The sequence below is a fragment of the Seriola dumerili genome, unplaced genomic scaffold, assembly GCF_002260705.1.
Source record: "Seriola dumerili isolate Sdu_G_001 unplaced genomic scaffold, Sdu_1.0 BDQW01000068.1, whole genome shotgun sequence".
Classification (NCBI taxonomy): domain Eukaryota; kingdom Metazoa; phylum Chordata; class Actinopteri; order Carangiformes; family Carangidae; genus Seriola; species Seriola dumerili.
The window spans coordinates 17,306,240-17,323,886 of record NW_019174323.1 but is presented as its reverse complement, the minus strand read 5'-3'; the positions used below and the strand labels follow the sequence as shown (position 1 = coordinate 17,323,886).

The window sequence follows — 17,647 nt, the reverse complement described above, 5'->3', positions numbered from 1 at the left end:
GTCATAGTATAGTAAGGCGTAAAAAGTCATAAAAAAGTCATAGTATAGTAAGGCGTAAAAAGTCATAAAAATGTCATAGTATAGTAAGGTGTAAAAATGTCAAAATATAGTAAGGCGTAAAAAGTCATAAAAATGTCATAGTATAGTAAGGCGTAAAAAGTCAAAAAAAGTCATAGTATAGTAAGGCGTAAAAAGTCATAAAAATGTCATAGTATAGTAAGGCGTAAAAAGTCATAAAAATGTCATAGCATAGTAAGGCAGAAAAAGTCATAGTATAGTAAGGCATAAAAAGTCATAAAAAAGTCATAGTATAGTAAAGCAGAAAAAGTCATAAAATGTCATAGTATAAGAAGTCATAAAAATGTCATAGTATAGTAAGGCATAAAAATGTCATAATATAGTAAGGCGTAAAAAGTCATAAAAAAAAGTCATAGTATAGTAAGGCGTAAAAAGTCATAAAAATGTCATAGTATAGTAAGGCAGAAAAAGTCATAAAATTGTAAGGGGGAAAAAGGCATAAAAAATTCANCATAGTATAGTAAGGCGTAAAAAGTCATAAAAAAGTCATAGTATAGTAAGGCGTAAAAAGTCATAAATATCTCATAGTATAATAAGTCATAAAAATATCATAGTATAGTAAGGCAGAAAAAGTCATAAAAGTTTCATAGCATATTGAGGCGTAAAAATATCATAAAAACAACAAACCCACAACCCTCTCACTGGGAGGAAACAGCTCTAACCCTAGTACCACCATGCTACCCAATAAAATATGCCATAATGTTGTAATCCATGAAGACGTCATAGTATAAGAAGGCATAAAAAGTTTCATATCACTTTCTAACTCACACATCTCTTATAAATATTGTTATAATAAAATTATGTTTGTGGATAATTACAGAAGGACATCAGTTTCCCAAATGGGCAAAGAAACAAAAAACAAAACAAACAATTATCACAAGGAATCCTTTGAATTATTTTGAACTTCAGAAATCAATAATACTTCTGAACTGACTTGGAGGGACTGGTTGAATAAAAACAGTTTATATGTCTTTATATTCTTTTCATTAGTTTTTTAACCTTTATTTATTCGGGGTAGTTTCAGTGGGAGGCAGCTTCTCTTTTACAGGAACACCCTGATCATGTTGACACAGTTACACACCTGTTTCCCACTGAGCAGCTACCCTGGAGCAGCTGGGGGTTAAGGGCCTTGCTCAAGGGCACCACAGTGGTGATGATGTGGATTTGGATAAGTGCTGTTCTTTTACTTTTCCCACCCAGATTTAATCCTGCCAGTCAGGGGATCGAACCGGCGACCTTCCAGTCACAAGCTTGTATAATAAATACTGTATATTACTTTCGTTTCATGTTTACCTTTTCCTGTATTCATTTTTGTTCATTATTTCAATTTCAGTTCTTTATGTTTATCATTTGGCACTTGTAGTTTCTTATGTTCTGTTTTATGCTCTGTACCTGTAATACACTCACCTGTCGTCTGTCATTTTACAATTACTTTGTCTTAATTCAGCAAAATGCTTCTCTCCCAGTTATTGCCTCAAAATCTAACGCTAGCTCATAAAACATAAACATCTATATCAAACACAATAACACATCATTCACGTCCATTTGAATATTTACATGACGTATTTTTCACTTCTAAGCGGTTGTAAAAAAACAAAAAAAAGAAAAGCTGAAACGACAGTAAAATACTGAAACATGCTGTTATGATGAAAAAATAACACTGCAGGATTATTATATAATGTGTATATTAATTAAAGACAGTCATTAAAGACATCATTTCTTACCAGACTTGTTGTGACCATCTCCTCAAACCACTTGGACTGAGACTGGTTATAAAGGTCGACGCAGCGCATCAGATCATCTCCTGTCACAAACAATAACATCATCAGGCGATCAGGTAAAAAAAAACAAGGTGACAGTCCAGATACACTGTAGATGTAGCACACACTGCCTCCACTAGGGGGTGCTACGACCCCACTGTTCCCTCACAGCTGATGCATCACTGCAACACACTTTATTATTTGTTCTCACTCAGCTGATCACAAACAGCGCAGGCAGAAACCATGAGAGAGGTCTGATCTGTGTCTTCATGAATGTCGTTACCACCTGATCACCACCTGATCATGTGACATCAGATCACACAGGAAATGATCATTCTGTTTTTCTGCAGGTATTTCTGATATTTTATATTCATATTAATATTGTATTCTGCTTTTAATTGCGTGGCAGCTAATTATCTCACAGCCAGTGAAGGATGGTTTAGTTTATTTTCTTATTACTGATTCAAACAGGGGGGATTATGTACAGACATAACTGGCTGCCTAGTATCACAGAGCCATGAAAAATACTGACAGAAAAACGCTGGCGAGTGTGAATGAGGAGGATGCAGCTGTGCAGGTTGACTAAATATGTTTGCCTTACAAACATATTTAGTCAATAATCCCAAAAACATGAAGCTAACTAAACCTAGCAACTGCTACTACAGCTGCTGTGCTGACTGTTTGGTTGGGCCAAAACCAAAGACAATAACCAACTCTGCAAACACAAATCAGCTGACATCAGTGCGTCATGTCAGGCCGAGTGATTATCAGGCTAAATACCTTCAGTATTTAACCCATAAAGATGAAGTTTTTTTACTTTTCTTTGATCATTTACATATTATCACATTATAAAGATTATATAGTGAACATGTTAGCATTAGCATTCACTTGGAGATGTTCAAAGTCCAATATTCTCTCTGAGTTGAGCTAAATCTCTGTTGGTTCATCACTACAAACGACACCTTTCATATTACATATAATCATTTGATTGATTGTTAATGTAACAGGACGAGGTTAAAACCTAGAATATAGCTGTAAACAGCTCTCTCCTCCTGTCTGTGCTTTAAACGACCTGCAACGTGGACTTGAAGTGCCCCTCTCGAGGAGGGAGGAGGTCTCCCTTTGGTTCGCTTCAAATGTGCAATGTCGGCAACACTGCAGCCGTACACTCCCCCCGATAGAAACTGTTTGTACCAATTCATATAAACTCAGTCACATGGCTTTCGACTGACCAGTCAGTCGGTCAGCTACATTTGTGATTATAGGGCCCTGCTGTTGCGGTCCATACAAAAGTATTGATTAGAGCAGCTTTAAGTAACACCAACATGTTATTCCACTTTGTCTGACACTATAAACAGTATTTACTGTATCAGCTTATTCCAACTCTTCACAGAATTTATTTGGTGTATACTGGGTTCAAACTCCATGCGGCTTTCCATCAGGGGGAAATGTTCTACATCTCTTGTATCTTTGGAAACTTTGATTGTCTCCTCCAGAATTGAAACAGAAGTTTTGTGGGTTAGGACGATGTTTGGCCGGACAGTATAAGTTTATAATGACTCACGAACAGATCTATTTGATTTTCTCTGTGGATTATGTATTTGCTGCTGCAGGACAGTTTACAGTAAACAGGGTCAGCTTCAGGTCGACTAAGAGAATGACTTTATAAATAGAAACTGAGTGAAATGCTGCCGTTTCGTGCCGCAGACGAGCCTCACGTCAGACTCGCGAACAGCAGGAGTGATGAGCTCCGTGAAAAGGTGACCGCATCCTCAGGTGGTGGACGTGAAAACATGAGGAAATCCCTGGAATGAGCCGACGCCGTGTGTAATCCGCCGCAGAGATAATGAGTCTTTGTTATGAGCAGACAGATGCTGAGCTTTAGTTGTTTTGGCATCAGTCTCCTCTCTGCTCCGCTCACACTGCAGTCACCGTCGCTGGCAGCCGGACGCCACCAGCTCCATCAACAACTGCTGCTGTTTTTCTCCCTGGTTGCATAAGCAGCACCGAGTGTGTGTGTGTGTGTGTGTGTGTGTGTGTGTGTTTGAGTGTGTGTGTGTGTGTGTGTGTGTGTGTGTGTGTGGGAGTGTGTGTGTGTGTGTGTGTGTGTGGCTGTGCCTGGTTGAGTCATGACATCACACTACAGCAGAGAGTGCACATCTGTTTACTCTCAGTCACTTTCTTCAGGTCGTTAACCTTTCACAAACCGATCGCTCACTGATGATGCTGCTGCTTCTCCACCTTCCTCTTCCTCCTCTTCCTCCTCTTCCTCTCGTGTGTTTTCACTGTTCTTATCAGCAGCTGCAGCAACATGTAGCTGATCATCGTCAATTTCAATTACACTCCATCATCTGTCATTCACTCTGTGTTCATGTTAGTTTCTATAATTTGCTCTGACTGAGCAGTTCGGTGGAAATTTGTTGTGTCAACTAAATAAAAAGGTAAATGTGAGTTTAAAGGATAAAACCCATGAAAATACAAAAACTAAAAACCTGAAAACAGTTGCTCTTGTCTCCAGTTGAACTTTGCGAGTGTCATTTCATGTGGAAATAAGCAGCTCAACGCTGGAATTAGTCAAATCGTCTTAGTCAATTAATGCTAATAATCTCTGTGAGAGATGAAGAGACTCTGTGGGATGGATTTGTTTTTACGGTCATATTTTTAATTTCCATGTCCAGCGTGTGCATGTGTGTGTGTGTGTGTGTGTGTGTGTGTGTGTGTGTGTGTGTGTGTGTGTAGTTTAGTCCACGCCCCCACCTCTCTGTCAGTCTGGTGTGAATTTCCTCCCTCACCTCACAGTCGGAAATGCTGATGAAGCTCAAGACTAAAAAGACAAACACACTCAGCATCTGGACTCTCCGCCGATCCTGATCCAGATCCTGATCCAACTGTCAGAGCTCTGCTGTCAGTGGATCTGACCTGAGGACAGCGCTGACACAAACCACTGCTGAGACCTGTTCAGGTCTGAGCAGGTGAGAATCGCAGGACAATCAACTATCACTGTTTTTACAGCCACGTCCACGTAGGAGCTTCCGACACAAACACACCGACCAACTCTCCCTCCAGTTTAAAACAACACAGACCTGATTAAGCCTGTGACCCCACGGTGACCTGCAGTGCGACCCTTGACCTCTGACTCTCACCTGCTTGTGTGGATTTCCTGCGGGCCTTCTTGATGTCTTCCTCAATCTTGTTGCTGAGTTTAATCTCGAGCTGCTGAGTCTTCAGCTCCAGCTCCTTCTGTCGGTCCGCCAGAGCTTTCCGAGCCTGATGAAGACAAAGAGACGAGCTGATGATGATGATGATGATGATGATGATGATGAGGAGCTGCACAGAAAACTACAGACAACACCCTGTTTAAAAAAAACCACCACTTTTACTAAATCATCTGCTCTTAAATTTTCTTTCTTTTGTGCAGTTTTCTGGAAACAGACGTTATAATTAAAGTGATGAAAGTTATTATAATGTTCCAGTCTGTTTCCATTCATCACAGTGATGCCGCAGTCTGATGCTGCGCTCTCTGCTCATTCATCAGCTTGCGTTAAAGCTGCTTCATAAAAACCAACATGGCCGCCGTTTTGTTTCCTGAGCAGCTTTAAAAGCTCAGTTCTCCATCAGATGGGTTTATCAGAGAGAGGAGTGTGTGTGTGTGTGTGTGTGTGTGTGTGTGTGTGTGTGTTGTCTGTTCTCAGACGACAGATGATGGGAGACAGATTTCAGGCTTCAGCCAACTGCTTCTCATTGTACATTTACAAAACGGACACAGGAAACGGGAAGCAGCCGTCTGCTGATGGAGGAGAAGAGGAATTTTAATCAGCGGCGAGATGATTCCTGAATTTCTGCTGCTGCTGCCAAACACCAGGACACAACTGTGTTACATTAGACATTAGCGTTGTTGTGTCTGTGTTTTTGTGTTCGTACCTTCTCCACCGCTGCGTAGCGACCGACCAGCTGCTTCCTCAGGTCGGCGATGTGATGGTCGAACCTCTTCATGTCCTTCTTGAAGTTCTCCCTGAAGCTGAGCAGAGGCTTCTCCACTTCACTCTGGAGCTGCAAACAACCCACAGTTGACAGATACTCATACTCATGTTGAGATGAAGTGGGTCAGAGCCGAGTCTGGCTCCTCGGCTCGTCACGTTCAGCTGCACGGTGTCATGCGAGGACAGGAAGTTTGCAACAGGACAAATGTAGAAGAGGAAGAAAAGTCGTTTTAAGTCAGTTTTACTGAAGTCCTCCGCACCAGCGAGCTGTGGGACGGAGAGGAAACTTGATCCTGATGACGTGTTGTGTTCACTGTCCAAAAACATGCGCAACTTTGGGGAAGAATTAATCAGCAGCTTGAAGGTCTGACTTCAACAGGACTCCAGATGCAGAAACTGTTTCATGGATATAAAGTGCAGCTCAAGCAGCAGCAAGTTTAAATTTCTAACTGGCCTGAAACTACGGAGGCCCTGAAGGCTCAAACACAAGTCATTCAGAAAACATCTTCATCAATGTGAGAACACAACAGAAGTGTTTCCAGGGGACAGTAAAAATGTTTTGTGACTTTTGAAGTTCAGTGGTGTTTTAATACATCGATACGAGTGTTTCCCAGTCGGGTCTTCACTTTGTATTCTTAAGATATTTGCATTTCATTCTTAAAACTCATCTTTATAGACTTGCTTTTATGTGATGTCGTCTTTTTATTGTTTTTATCTTTTTATCGTCTCCATTTCGCCCTTTTATTGCTTTTATTGTGTGTGTGTGTGTGTGTGTGTGTGTGTGTGTGTGTGTGTGCTCCCTATAATTGTCCTCACTTATATTGATGCACATTGTTCGCCCTCCCTCTCTAACTTACTTCTGCTCTGACTTTGACTTTCATTGCTTTTGAGACTGACTTTGTAAACTGTTTTTAAAAGGTGCTCTGTAAATAAAGTTATTATATTATTATTATTATTATTGTTATTATGTGTCCACATGTCAAAAACATGGGTTTCCTACATTTGATCACATGTGCAAAACATGTTACCACACGTTGTAGCATGTAACACAAATACTGCAAATTTTCAAACTTTCACCGCAACAACAACAAACTGTGTTCGTGGGTCTCACATGAAAATCCCTGAAGCTTTCACATGGGAATTCACACATGACGCCATCAAAATGTTCCAAAACCGCATGTCTCCCATGTGCCGGCGCACGTGTTCCACACATTTCACGTGTGATTTTAACATATTTTCATTTAAATTTTGCACATGTGAAATTCGTGAGGTTTTTCTGTAAATATCTGCAGCTCATGTGTCGATTGATTTCTGAATTTGTTCGTGTATATTTGCGTGTGTTTGAGCTCTCAGGGCCACCGTATAAAAACCAGAATTAGCTCCAGTCCCTTCAGCGGATGATGTCACCATCCTCTCGTGCTGCTGGTTCTGATGAGTAATGTTTGATGTTATGGAGCCAAACAACCACAACAACATTAGATGTCAACACAGTATGAAAACTTATTGATGTAATATTATTGTTAGGGTTAGTTAGAGCAGCTTGTTATTGGTTATCTGATCCTGAAAGCACTGGGGTTATTCTGGGCCAGCTGTCAGTGACGTATCAGATCTACAGCTCCCTCCTGCAGCCATATTGGAAACCATCATTCAAAGTTCATTTCCACTCCAATCCTTCCTACTCCTCCAAAAAACCTGGAGCCGAGCTGCACATCTGTGCATCTCTGGAGGATCACATCACTGACTCCATTTCCTCCATCGGTCCAGCTGTGATCCTGCCCTCTGCGTTTCCTCTTCCCTCCCCACACAGAGTCACTGAACGAGCAGCGCTCCTCTAAAAAGGCAGGAACGGGGGAAAGAACAACTCAACGCTTCATGATTTCATGATTTATACTCATTTATATTCAGCACATTCCGTATGAGTGGTACACACACCAGGATCCAACCTCCAGCGTTTCCCATTAAGATGGCGGCCGATAGTCGATGACTCAAAGCCTCAGTGTCGTGTGTTTGTGCTTCAGACCACAGATCCATCAGCAAGCTCTTTACTGTAGGTAATTACATCTGTAGGCAGGCTGTCTTCACTGAGACTCACTCCGCAGGCTGCAGCCCGCGCTCAGCATGGAGGACAGGATCCTTCTCCTTTATCATTTTCTTCGGTCTTACTTTTTACAGGTTCGGCTGTTGTTTCTAGCGGCTGTGACATCACTGTATTCAGACAACGTCACAATAACAAAGAGTGTTCATAAGGTCACAGGTCGGTGACGGGACGATAGAGTGATGTCACAGCCTGGTCGAACGCGTACCACTTAGGCTTCGTCCTTACTGCAGCGGCACAGGTTCGAGTCTGTGGCCCTTTGCTGCACGACAACCTCTCTCTCTCTCTCTCTCTCTCTCTCATTGCATGTTGCAATGACAATATCGTGTGTTTGTTGCGATAAAAAATATTCAGTTTCCTTGTTGTCACAGCCTGAGTTTAGTTCATTTCACCTCTTTCATGGGCCCAGAACTTCCCTGCTTGTTTTTGTGAATGAATTCTTTCTCCTTTTTTATTTTAAAATCCACCTCTGACTCAGTTCCTCACAGGCGTCGAGGAAGTTGCAGCTAATTCAGATACGAAGTGAAATATGTTGAATACCTTTGAGGAGAACTTCAGGTGAACTTCAGCTTCGTCTGCCAGACTCTTCTTCAGCTGGGCCCAGGCCTCCCCCAGAGTCCTGAGAACAGATAAGACGGAGGGAGAGAGAGTGTGTGTTTAACATCTTACACCAGAGAGAGGACCACACACACACTTTTACATGAGGACACGGAGGGGAGGGCAGAGAGGGTGAGGGAGGAGGGGGTGAGACAGAGCTGGAGAGGGGGCAGGGTGACTCCTATCACACACAGACACACACACACACACACACACACACATACACACACCCAGCTGGGGTTCAGCTCCAGAGTCAGAGCAAAAGTTCACAGATTCACATGAACCAGTAAATCTGGAGAGCCGGGCTGAGCTCCGCAGCAGATGATTAGGATGTATGGGACAGGAGATACTGCTCAGCTCTGAGTTCACCTCCGAGTTCAGCTGGGGGGGGGGCTGTGACACTGAGAAGACTCATACTGTCTCGAAGATAAGCGTTTAAATGAAGTTACCCGATGAGCGTTACGTAACAACAACAACAGGCCGGACGTTTTGTTTGGGTTCAGAGGAGGCGGTGACTACGGGAGAAAGTCTCCTCATGTTTCCTCAGGCTGACCAGAGAGTCTCGGTCCAGGACTGAGCGGTTTTTATGGGTAAGCGGGTCGCTTCAAAGCCTCGCTCCGAACAAAGACATGTGTGGAATTCCCTCGGACCGACATCCAACACATTCCCAACGCGGTCAGAGCAGTAAGTCTGGCACCTGCAGCTCTACGGCAACAAGAGAGGGTCTAAATGATTCTCAGCTTTTTTTTAAAATAACATCCAGAATAATTCACGGCCGACACTCGACGATCACGTTCTGTTAATGGTTCCTACTGAAACCCAGACAGAGAGTTTTACAGTTGAATCAGCCTAAATCATCTGTCCCGTCTGAGCAGGTCGGGCTGTACTTTAGTTCGGTGCATGTTTAATCACAGTCCGCTTTAAAACTGTTGAAATAACGTGTAAACAAATATATGCATATATATTTTAATATTCTCGTATCTGCTAATGATATTTCGTCTCTAAATCAGATTTTCTCAGTGAGGTGATGGTGACGTTTGAACCAAAGTGGTTTGGTTGAAATGAAGAAGTTGTTTCCATGAGCTGAAACAGCTGCTGTGACTGGACGAGGGAAACAGCGCCACCTACAGACGCTCGATCCAAGGTGTTCTGCAGATCATCGTGCATCATTGAGGTCTGATCAATGTGATTAAAGCATTTCCTTCCTCATACAACTTCCCTTAACATCTGTTTAACATTGAAAATTGCAGTGTTTACATGTTTACATGATAGAAGTCTTCTCTACCTTTGTTTTTACTGCCACATGTAGACAGACAACAATCCCCACGCCCTCAATCCTCCAGAACTTCAGTCCTTAATAAAATATAAACAGGTGTCATGAAGGAGGAAATTAGCTTGTTTTTGTACCAGGCTGTAAACATGTTGATTTCTGCAGTAAAGTTGGACATTTTAACATGGGAGTCTATGGGGACTGACTCGCTGTTGGAGCCAGACTCTAGTGGTCGTTAGAGGAACTGCAGCTTCATGTTTCAGCCTCGGAGCCTCCAACATGTTGTTTCGACAGGGAATCAGGAGTGGACTCTTTAATGTGGGTAAGAGACTGAGCTCATTCAGCTGCAGTTTGTTCTGTCCATTAAAAACAAAAGAGGAACCAGAGGAACATTAACTTCTGCTCATATCTCCCATGATTCCACGCTGCAGATGTTCTTCATTCTCAATAAATGATACACTCATGTCCCTGCAGCCGCACAGTCCCCAGTGACAGACAATCACTCACCAACAACACACTGTATCTAAGGGAAAATGAATCTCCCTCCACCCAACAGAGCTGACACAGAGCACGACTGGTGGCAGCGCAGAGAGCGGTCACATGCCCTGCAGTCACAGCTCCGCCAGACAAATGGTAAATTCAGGAATAAATGGTGGCCTGGTTCTGGGCTGCGACCGGTCGGACGGTAGGAACTGACCAACAAAACAGCGATTGTCCGGAGTGACAACAGAGCGGCCTGACGGAGAGAATAATGGACGTATTGTGCTGCGCTGTTCTGGGTGTGGGCAGAGTTACCCGGCTGGCATAATCTGGATTCTATATAGGACAATCACATCCCACTGCAGCCTCCATTAGCATGCTAATACGAAGAGGGGTTATCTTATATACATGTAAACATGCAGGGGAGGGTAAGCCAGGCTAAACCCTGCTTACACAGGCTCATCAGTCTGCCCACTCTCTGCTCTGATTTAAAAACTTTTAATATAAATAAATAACTGAAGCAAACAGTCCACGTCTATCAGGCTTTAAGCAGGAAGAGAGAAGTTTGCAGAGCAGGAGGAGACACAGAGACAGAGTCAACAGAGTACAAAGAGTCAGAGAGCTGATTCAGTAATGTGACGCACACACAACACAGTACCTGCTAACATGAGCTAGCATTAGCCACCAAGGCTACAGGTCATACCAGGTTAAAAAAAAGTTCACCTACAGCTCTGCAGCGAGGGAGGGGTCAAAGGGTACAGGTGAGCCCAGCCAAAAAGGGGGGGTGGGGGGTGGGGTGGGGTCATCATGCAAAGGTCTATAGTTGACCCTAAATTAAAACTGTTTAAACTGGAGGTGTAACTCGCCCACACTCTGATGTAACAGCACGAACAACTGAGATCAAACCCTCTCAGCTTCATGTTCCTGCGTCTCCTCGGCTGCTAACTCTCTCCCTGCAGGACTTCCCTGGACCCCCCCTCTTCCTTTCAACTAAATATCTGTCTCCTCAAATCCCCCCCCCCCCCTTCCCCCCCTTCATCCTGCAGGATCAAAGCGTCCAGTGATTTACAGGAGGACTGTTTCACTGCATCACTGACGGGGCTTCCAGACCCAGAGCCAGACCCAGACCCAGACCCACTGATATCCCACTGATACTGATACACTCAGCAGGCTTCAGGGCTTCAGTGCTGGACTGTGTAACTGATAAAAGACAAAGCAACACTTGTTATAAATGTTATAAAGCTGATTTCATGAGCAATAACAGGGACGATATTATGAAACGCTGCTCAGCCGGCACTAAATCAAGCTAACGTTAGCACCGCTACGAGCAGCGGCTGGCTGCATAACATGATGCTGCATTAGCTGCTAACAGCACGTGCCCCCCCCCCCCCGGAGGGACGACTGGACACACAACAAACACATCCTCCGTCAAGACCTGCCAAAGGATACATGTGGAGAGGGGGAAGCCTGGCACAGCAGGGCTGGACTACCAACTAGGCAGGGGCCCCTGGAGGTCTGGGCCCCACACGCCTCCGGTTTGTGTCATAATCTAGTTTTAAGACCTGAATTGTTTTAGTTTCTACTGAAATAAGTTGTTTTTTTCTGTATATAAAGTAATTAACACAGAAGTAGCATCATTCATTAAGTCAACAGTCTCCACACTGGCTGCCTGTTTGTTTCTGGAGTTGATTTTAAAACACATTTTATTGTGTGACGTCTTTTAATGTCATTTACATTTCACTTTTATTTGTTTGGATGTTTTAGATGTGACTCTTTGTTACCTTTACTTAAAAGTGTTGTACGAATAAATTCTTATCATTATTATTATCTTATTATAGGGGCCCAATGACTTCGCTGACTTCATGACTTGTCTCTATTTGTTCTGCGGTTGCACAACATTTTAGCATTTGTCATCGTGTCCCCTGAGGTCACAGTTAGCTCACTTTTAAATAAAAGCAGCAGCTGCTGGTTTTATTCCACTCTGACAACTGTTATGATTAATAAATATTTATTTATTTATTTCAGATTAATTTTTTGCAGGAACAGGAGGAAGAAACGTCGCATCATGAGCTCCAACATCATATTCTGCAGGAACATTACTTTACATTTTCTTTGTCATCTGATTAACTGATTAATTAATTGGTCGTTTCAGTTCTAATTTGCTCTCTCTCATCTGTCTCATTATTTCTCATTTTTTTTACATTAATATATTTTCCATTTTTTATAAATCTGACACTGAATTTCCACCAGCTCCATGTGTGTCACTGACCCTGACCTTTGACCTTCCTGGGAGGAAATACTTCCTCAAAGGCCCAATAAAGTCTCACATCATCATCATTATTATTATTATTGTTATTTTTAGAAAATATACTGTGGAGGAAGGAGCTCATCACTCTCAGCCTCTGGATCTCCGCAGCAGCTGCACATGGAAAAACTGCTTTCAACATGTTGACGTGTCGTTTTCATCTTTTATTTGTCATTGTTATTTTTCACTCACCCCTCCTCCTGGCCTGCGAGAGGGATCTGGGAGAGCTTGGAGAGGTTCTTGGCGTACTCCTCTTCTATCTTTATCCTGAGGAGGAAGTAGAAAGTTTCATTACCACACAGCCTTTTGTGCAACTCTGACTGTTTCCATGTTGTGCAACGCAGCGATGTACATGAATGGGCATAAAAAAAAAAAAAAAAGCAAAAAAAAAGGGGGAACTGGTTTTTGTTTTTGAAACAGTTTTCATGGTAACCTGAGGATGAAGTGTGAAAAACAGAGAGAGCTGATGAAGAAGCTGATACCTCTCTCGTATGAACTCGGCCATCTCTTTCTGCATCTGTTTCCCCTTCAGCTGTTTCTGCAGCAACACCTCGAATCCTGTGATGCAGCCGTTGCCTTGGGGATCCTTCTTATCAGCCTGTGAGATAAACACAGCGAAGCGACGACAAACACCGAACATCAAACCTTTGACCAATCACAAACACATCAGCTGCTGCAGAGAGGCAACATCACAGATCTGCATCTACTGAGGCTTTATCAGTCAGTCAGTCAGTCAGTCAGTCAGTCAGTCCTCCTCCGATCGGACGATTATGATATAAACAATCAATTTGCATAATATTATTAATAATAATTGAAAACTCTAATAAGGATCAGAGTCGACCGGTGTTGGCAGAAGAGTCCAGGATGCTCACGATAAAAAAAGGGGGCCGTATCTAAGACACTTCCTGTCTTAACTGTTTGGTAACCATGGTAACAAATAGTTTACAAAGACATTACATGCACATGAGTAGTTCACATGAAAAATGACATAAAATGAAGATTAAAAACATGATGAAAACACTGAAAAAAATTAATGAAATAAAGTAAATGAACTTTCTAACTTCCTAAAATCTTAAATAAACTCTGCTAACTTCAGGGAAACTGTTCATCTGTCCTGACTTTCACTTTTTCCGCCTCTTATCTCGCCGTGTTTCATCCATATCTCTGCTCTTTTATTGCTTTGACACAACCAACCGACCACATGTCACCAGGCCGCCGCCGCCGCCAGCTGTGCGGAGGCCGACCCGGGGACGTGAGGCGCCTCTGCTGCAGCTGACGAACGCACACTCTGTGATTTTTGTTTTTTTAACCGTTTCAATCAGAAATCTGATGAGTTACAAAAATACCTCAGTGAGACGAGGTGAGAGAAGTAGCATCAGTTGCTTGGTAACTGATAGATGAAGCTTTATGCCTCATTCATTCATAATTCTATTTATATATTTTAAGCTGGTTCACTGGTATGTCCCTTTATTCTATGATTATTTTCGGGATAGTTTTGCCTTTCAAACATCTCCTCTCTTTTAGCATTTTATTATCTTATCTTTACTATTTTGTTTTCATTTTTTATTTGATTTTTAATATCCTCCCTTTTATTTCTGGTGTGACTCACTTTAATACACGTCCTGTTTTAGTATTTTATTATTTCATCTTTATCACTCTATCGTTATCTTTGCTTTCCAGTCTTCAGTGTTTCCTCAGTTCCTGTTATTATTGTCTTGTTTTTTATTGTTTTTGTTTATTACTTGGTCATTTATTGTTCTGTGTGTAAATGGGTGTGTGTGTGTGAATGTTTTTTATTGCTTTTATTCTGTATCAAACTTTAAAATCTGTTCTCCTCTCTCCTGCTGTCAGTTCAGAGCGACACCATCCACCTCCGGTCTGCACATCAACTCCAGCGTTTAGGATTTTCTTCCTATTTCAACTTAAAACAGGAAGTTTCTGTGACTCGACCCCAAGTTTACGATGTGCAGCTGTGACGCTGTAGAATCTGCGTGTACATATCTTTGTTCACGAGAGAACAGATTACCGCAGTAAACCGACGGTAAAAACCGGTTCTTTACGTGAACGTTTTTAAACCTCAGAGCTCCCAGCTGCACGTGTTCATAAAGACTCTGGTTCCAGCTTTCCCTCTCTCCACCGCGGTGTCACCTCTACAGTGCGTCAGCCCCACACCTGGTACAGATTACCCTGCGGGGGAGGGGGGAAGGGAGGTGTCCAAACAGAGCAGCAGAAGCAGGCGGCTCTCTGTGTAACGTATTGTCCTGCTGCTCCGTCTGTTGGATCTTATTAAAGCCGACGCTGGTTCTCGGCGGGCGGCGCAGCTCGTATGAGATAAACATGGAGTCACGTTCAGAGATGAAAAGAGCCCGGTGTTGTTTTTGTCCACATGGAGTCTGAGGGATTTTCATCTGATGATTCACTGTGGAGAGCAGGAAACTCAACAGAGAACGACCGTCTGACAGAGATGTTACTTCTTCTTCTTCTTCTTCCCTCTGCTCTGTCTCCTCCCTCAAGGTCTCAGTCATCCAATCAGCAACCCTTCCCTCGGTATCATCAGTCGCCGTGTAAAGTGCTGGAATAATTTTCAGTTTCCACAGCTGTGACACCTGCTGCCGACGCAGCGTGGAGAGGTCCTGATCCGAAAACCCAGCACAGACTGACAAGTGACTTTTCAAAGTCAGAACTTCTCTGTTTCTACGTGAACACGTTTTCAACACAGGATAAAAATATTAATATTATATTAACCAAAAAATCCCAGAATCAGTTCATAGATACAACAATTTCCCATCATGCTTTTGGGTGACGTAAACAGTAAGAATAACACTGCAGTGAAGTCAGTGAGTTGGGGAAATGTCATATCCATGAGGTGAAATTTCTTAAATCATGTAAATTGTCTCTAATTGAAACGTTTCTTTGAGTCCATGTCAGCAGTTACTATCTATTCTGAAATACTTGTCTGTCACTTATATTATATATTAGAGATATTTTTATGTTTTTATTTTTTTTATTTAATTTTCATTTATTTTAAATTATTTTTCTTCTTTTTTGTTGAATTTTTTTGATCCTTTATTTAAGAACTGATTTGTCTGATTGTTTGTAAACTTTCCTGTTTAAATAAATGGAAGTGGAATAAGACATTTTTTTTTAAATAGTCACCCGATGTTTGATGCATTCTGGGGAATCGGCATCACGGGAAAAAGTCATTAGCTGCTGCCACATGTTCCTGTTTTCACTTTGACTGATGTTCAGACAACAACCCGCAGGACCAAATGTAAATGTTATAAATATGATGCAGGAGCTGAAGTTGTACTGAACAAACTTCAGAGATAAAACTGGACAGAGTAAGTTTTCTGTGAACTCCAGCAGTAGGAGAGAAGAGGTGTTTCTGGCTGTGAAGGGTTAAATCTCTGGCCTCCATGTGCCACCTCTCAGACGTTTCACAGTCACTTTGTGCTGCGAGGGGGGGGTCAACAGCCAGCGTTTAGGATTTTCTTCCTATTTCAACTTAAAACAGGAAGTTTTCTGTGATCGACCCAAGTTTCACGATGTGCAGCTGTGACGCTGTAAGAATCTGCGTGTACATATCTTTTGTCAGAGAGATAACAGATTACGCCAGTAAACCGACGGTAAAAAACCGGTTCTTTACGTGAACGTTTTGTTACACCTCAGAGCTCCCAGCTGCCGTGTTCATAAAGACTCTGGTTTCCAGCTTTTCCCTCTTCTCCACACGCGGGTGTCACCTTGTCTACAGTGCGTCAGCCCCACACCTGGTACGCTTATACGCAACTTACCCTGCGGGGAGGGGGGAAGGGACGGTGTCCAAACGAGCAGCAGAAGCGGCGGCTCTCTGTGTAACGTATTGTCCTGCTGCTCCGTCTGTTGGATCTTATTAAAGCCGACGCTGGTTCTCGGCGGGCGGCGCAGCTCGTATAGAGATAAACATGGAGTCACGTTCAGAGATGAAAAGAGCCCCGAGTGTGTTTTTTGTCCACAGGAGTCTGAGGGATTTTCATCTGATGATTCACTGTGCGAGAGCAGGAAACTCAAACAGAGACGACCTCTGACAGAGATGTTTACTTCTTCTTCTTCTTTTCTTCCCGTCTGTCTGTCTCCTCCTCAAGGTCTCAGTCATCCAATCAGCAACCCACTTCGCCTCGTATCATCAGTCAGCCGTGTAAAGTGCTGGAATAATTTTCAGTTTCCACAGCTGTGACACCTGCTGCCGACGCAGCGTGGAGAGGTCCTGATCCGAAAACCCAGCACAGACTGACAAGTGACTTTTCAAAGTCAGAACTTCTCTGTTTTCTACGTGAACACGTTTCAACACAGGATAAAAATAAATTAATATATATTAACCCAAAAATCCCAGAATCAGTTCATAGATACAACAATTTCCCCATCATGCTTTTGGGTGACGTAAAACAGGTAAGAATAACACTGCAGTGAAGTCAGTGAGTTGGGGAAATGTCATATCCATGAGGTGAATATTCTTAAATCATGTAAACTTGTCTCTAATTGAAACGTTTCTTTGAGTCCATGTCAGCAGTTACTATCTATTCTGAAATACGTTGTCTGTCACTATCATATTATATATTAGAGATATTTTCTAATTTTTTATTTTTTTTATTTAATTTTTCATTTATTTAAATTATTTTTCTTCTTTTTTGTTGAATTTTTGTTAGATCCGTTTTATTTAAGAACTGATTTGTCTGATTGTTTGTAAACTTTCCTTGTTTAAATAAATGGAAGTGGAATAAGACATTTTTTTTAAATAGTCACCCGATGTTTGATGCATTCTGGGGAATCGGCATCACGGGAAAAAGTCATTACGCTGCTGCACATGTTCCTGTTTTCACTTTGACTGATGTTCAGACAACAACCCGCAGGACCAAATTGTAAATGTTATAAATATGATGCAGAGCTGAAGTTTGTACTGAAACAAACTTCAGAGATAAAACTGGACAGAGTAAGTTTTCTGTGAACTCCAGCAGTAGGAGAAGAAGGTGTTTCTGGCTGTGAAGGGTTAAGTCTCTGGCCTCCATGTGCCACCTCTCAGACGTTTCACAGTCATTGTGCTGCGAG

At 42.4% G+C, this 17,647-nt stretch overlaps 1 protein-coding gene across 2 annotated transcripts in view; it reads right to left on the bottom strand.

Annotated features, from left to right (window-relative positions):
- LOC111220443 (growth arrest-specific protein 7-like) overlaps window positions 1-17,647 on the bottom strand; it is a 64,208-nt gene that overhangs the window by 9,565 nt on the left and 36,996 nt on the right. For both annotated transcript variants that reach the window (XM_022743532.1, XM_022743533.1), the window contains 6 exons: window positions 13,048-13,163; window positions 12,758-12,832; window positions 8,454-8,532; window positions 5,760-5,888; window positions 4,982-5,105; window positions 1,803-1,882 (listed from right to left, as the gene is read on the bottom strand). In XM_022743532.1, coding sequence (XP_022599253.1) covers window positions 1,803-1,882; window positions 4,982-5,105; window positions 5,760-5,888; window positions 8,454-8,532; window positions 12,758-12,832; window positions 13,048-13,163 — 603 coding nt within the window. The remainder of the gene's footprint in view (window positions 1-1,802; window positions 1,883-4,981; window positions 5,106-5,759; window positions 5,889-8,453; window positions 8,533-12,757; window positions 12,833-13,047; window positions 13,164-17,647) is intronic.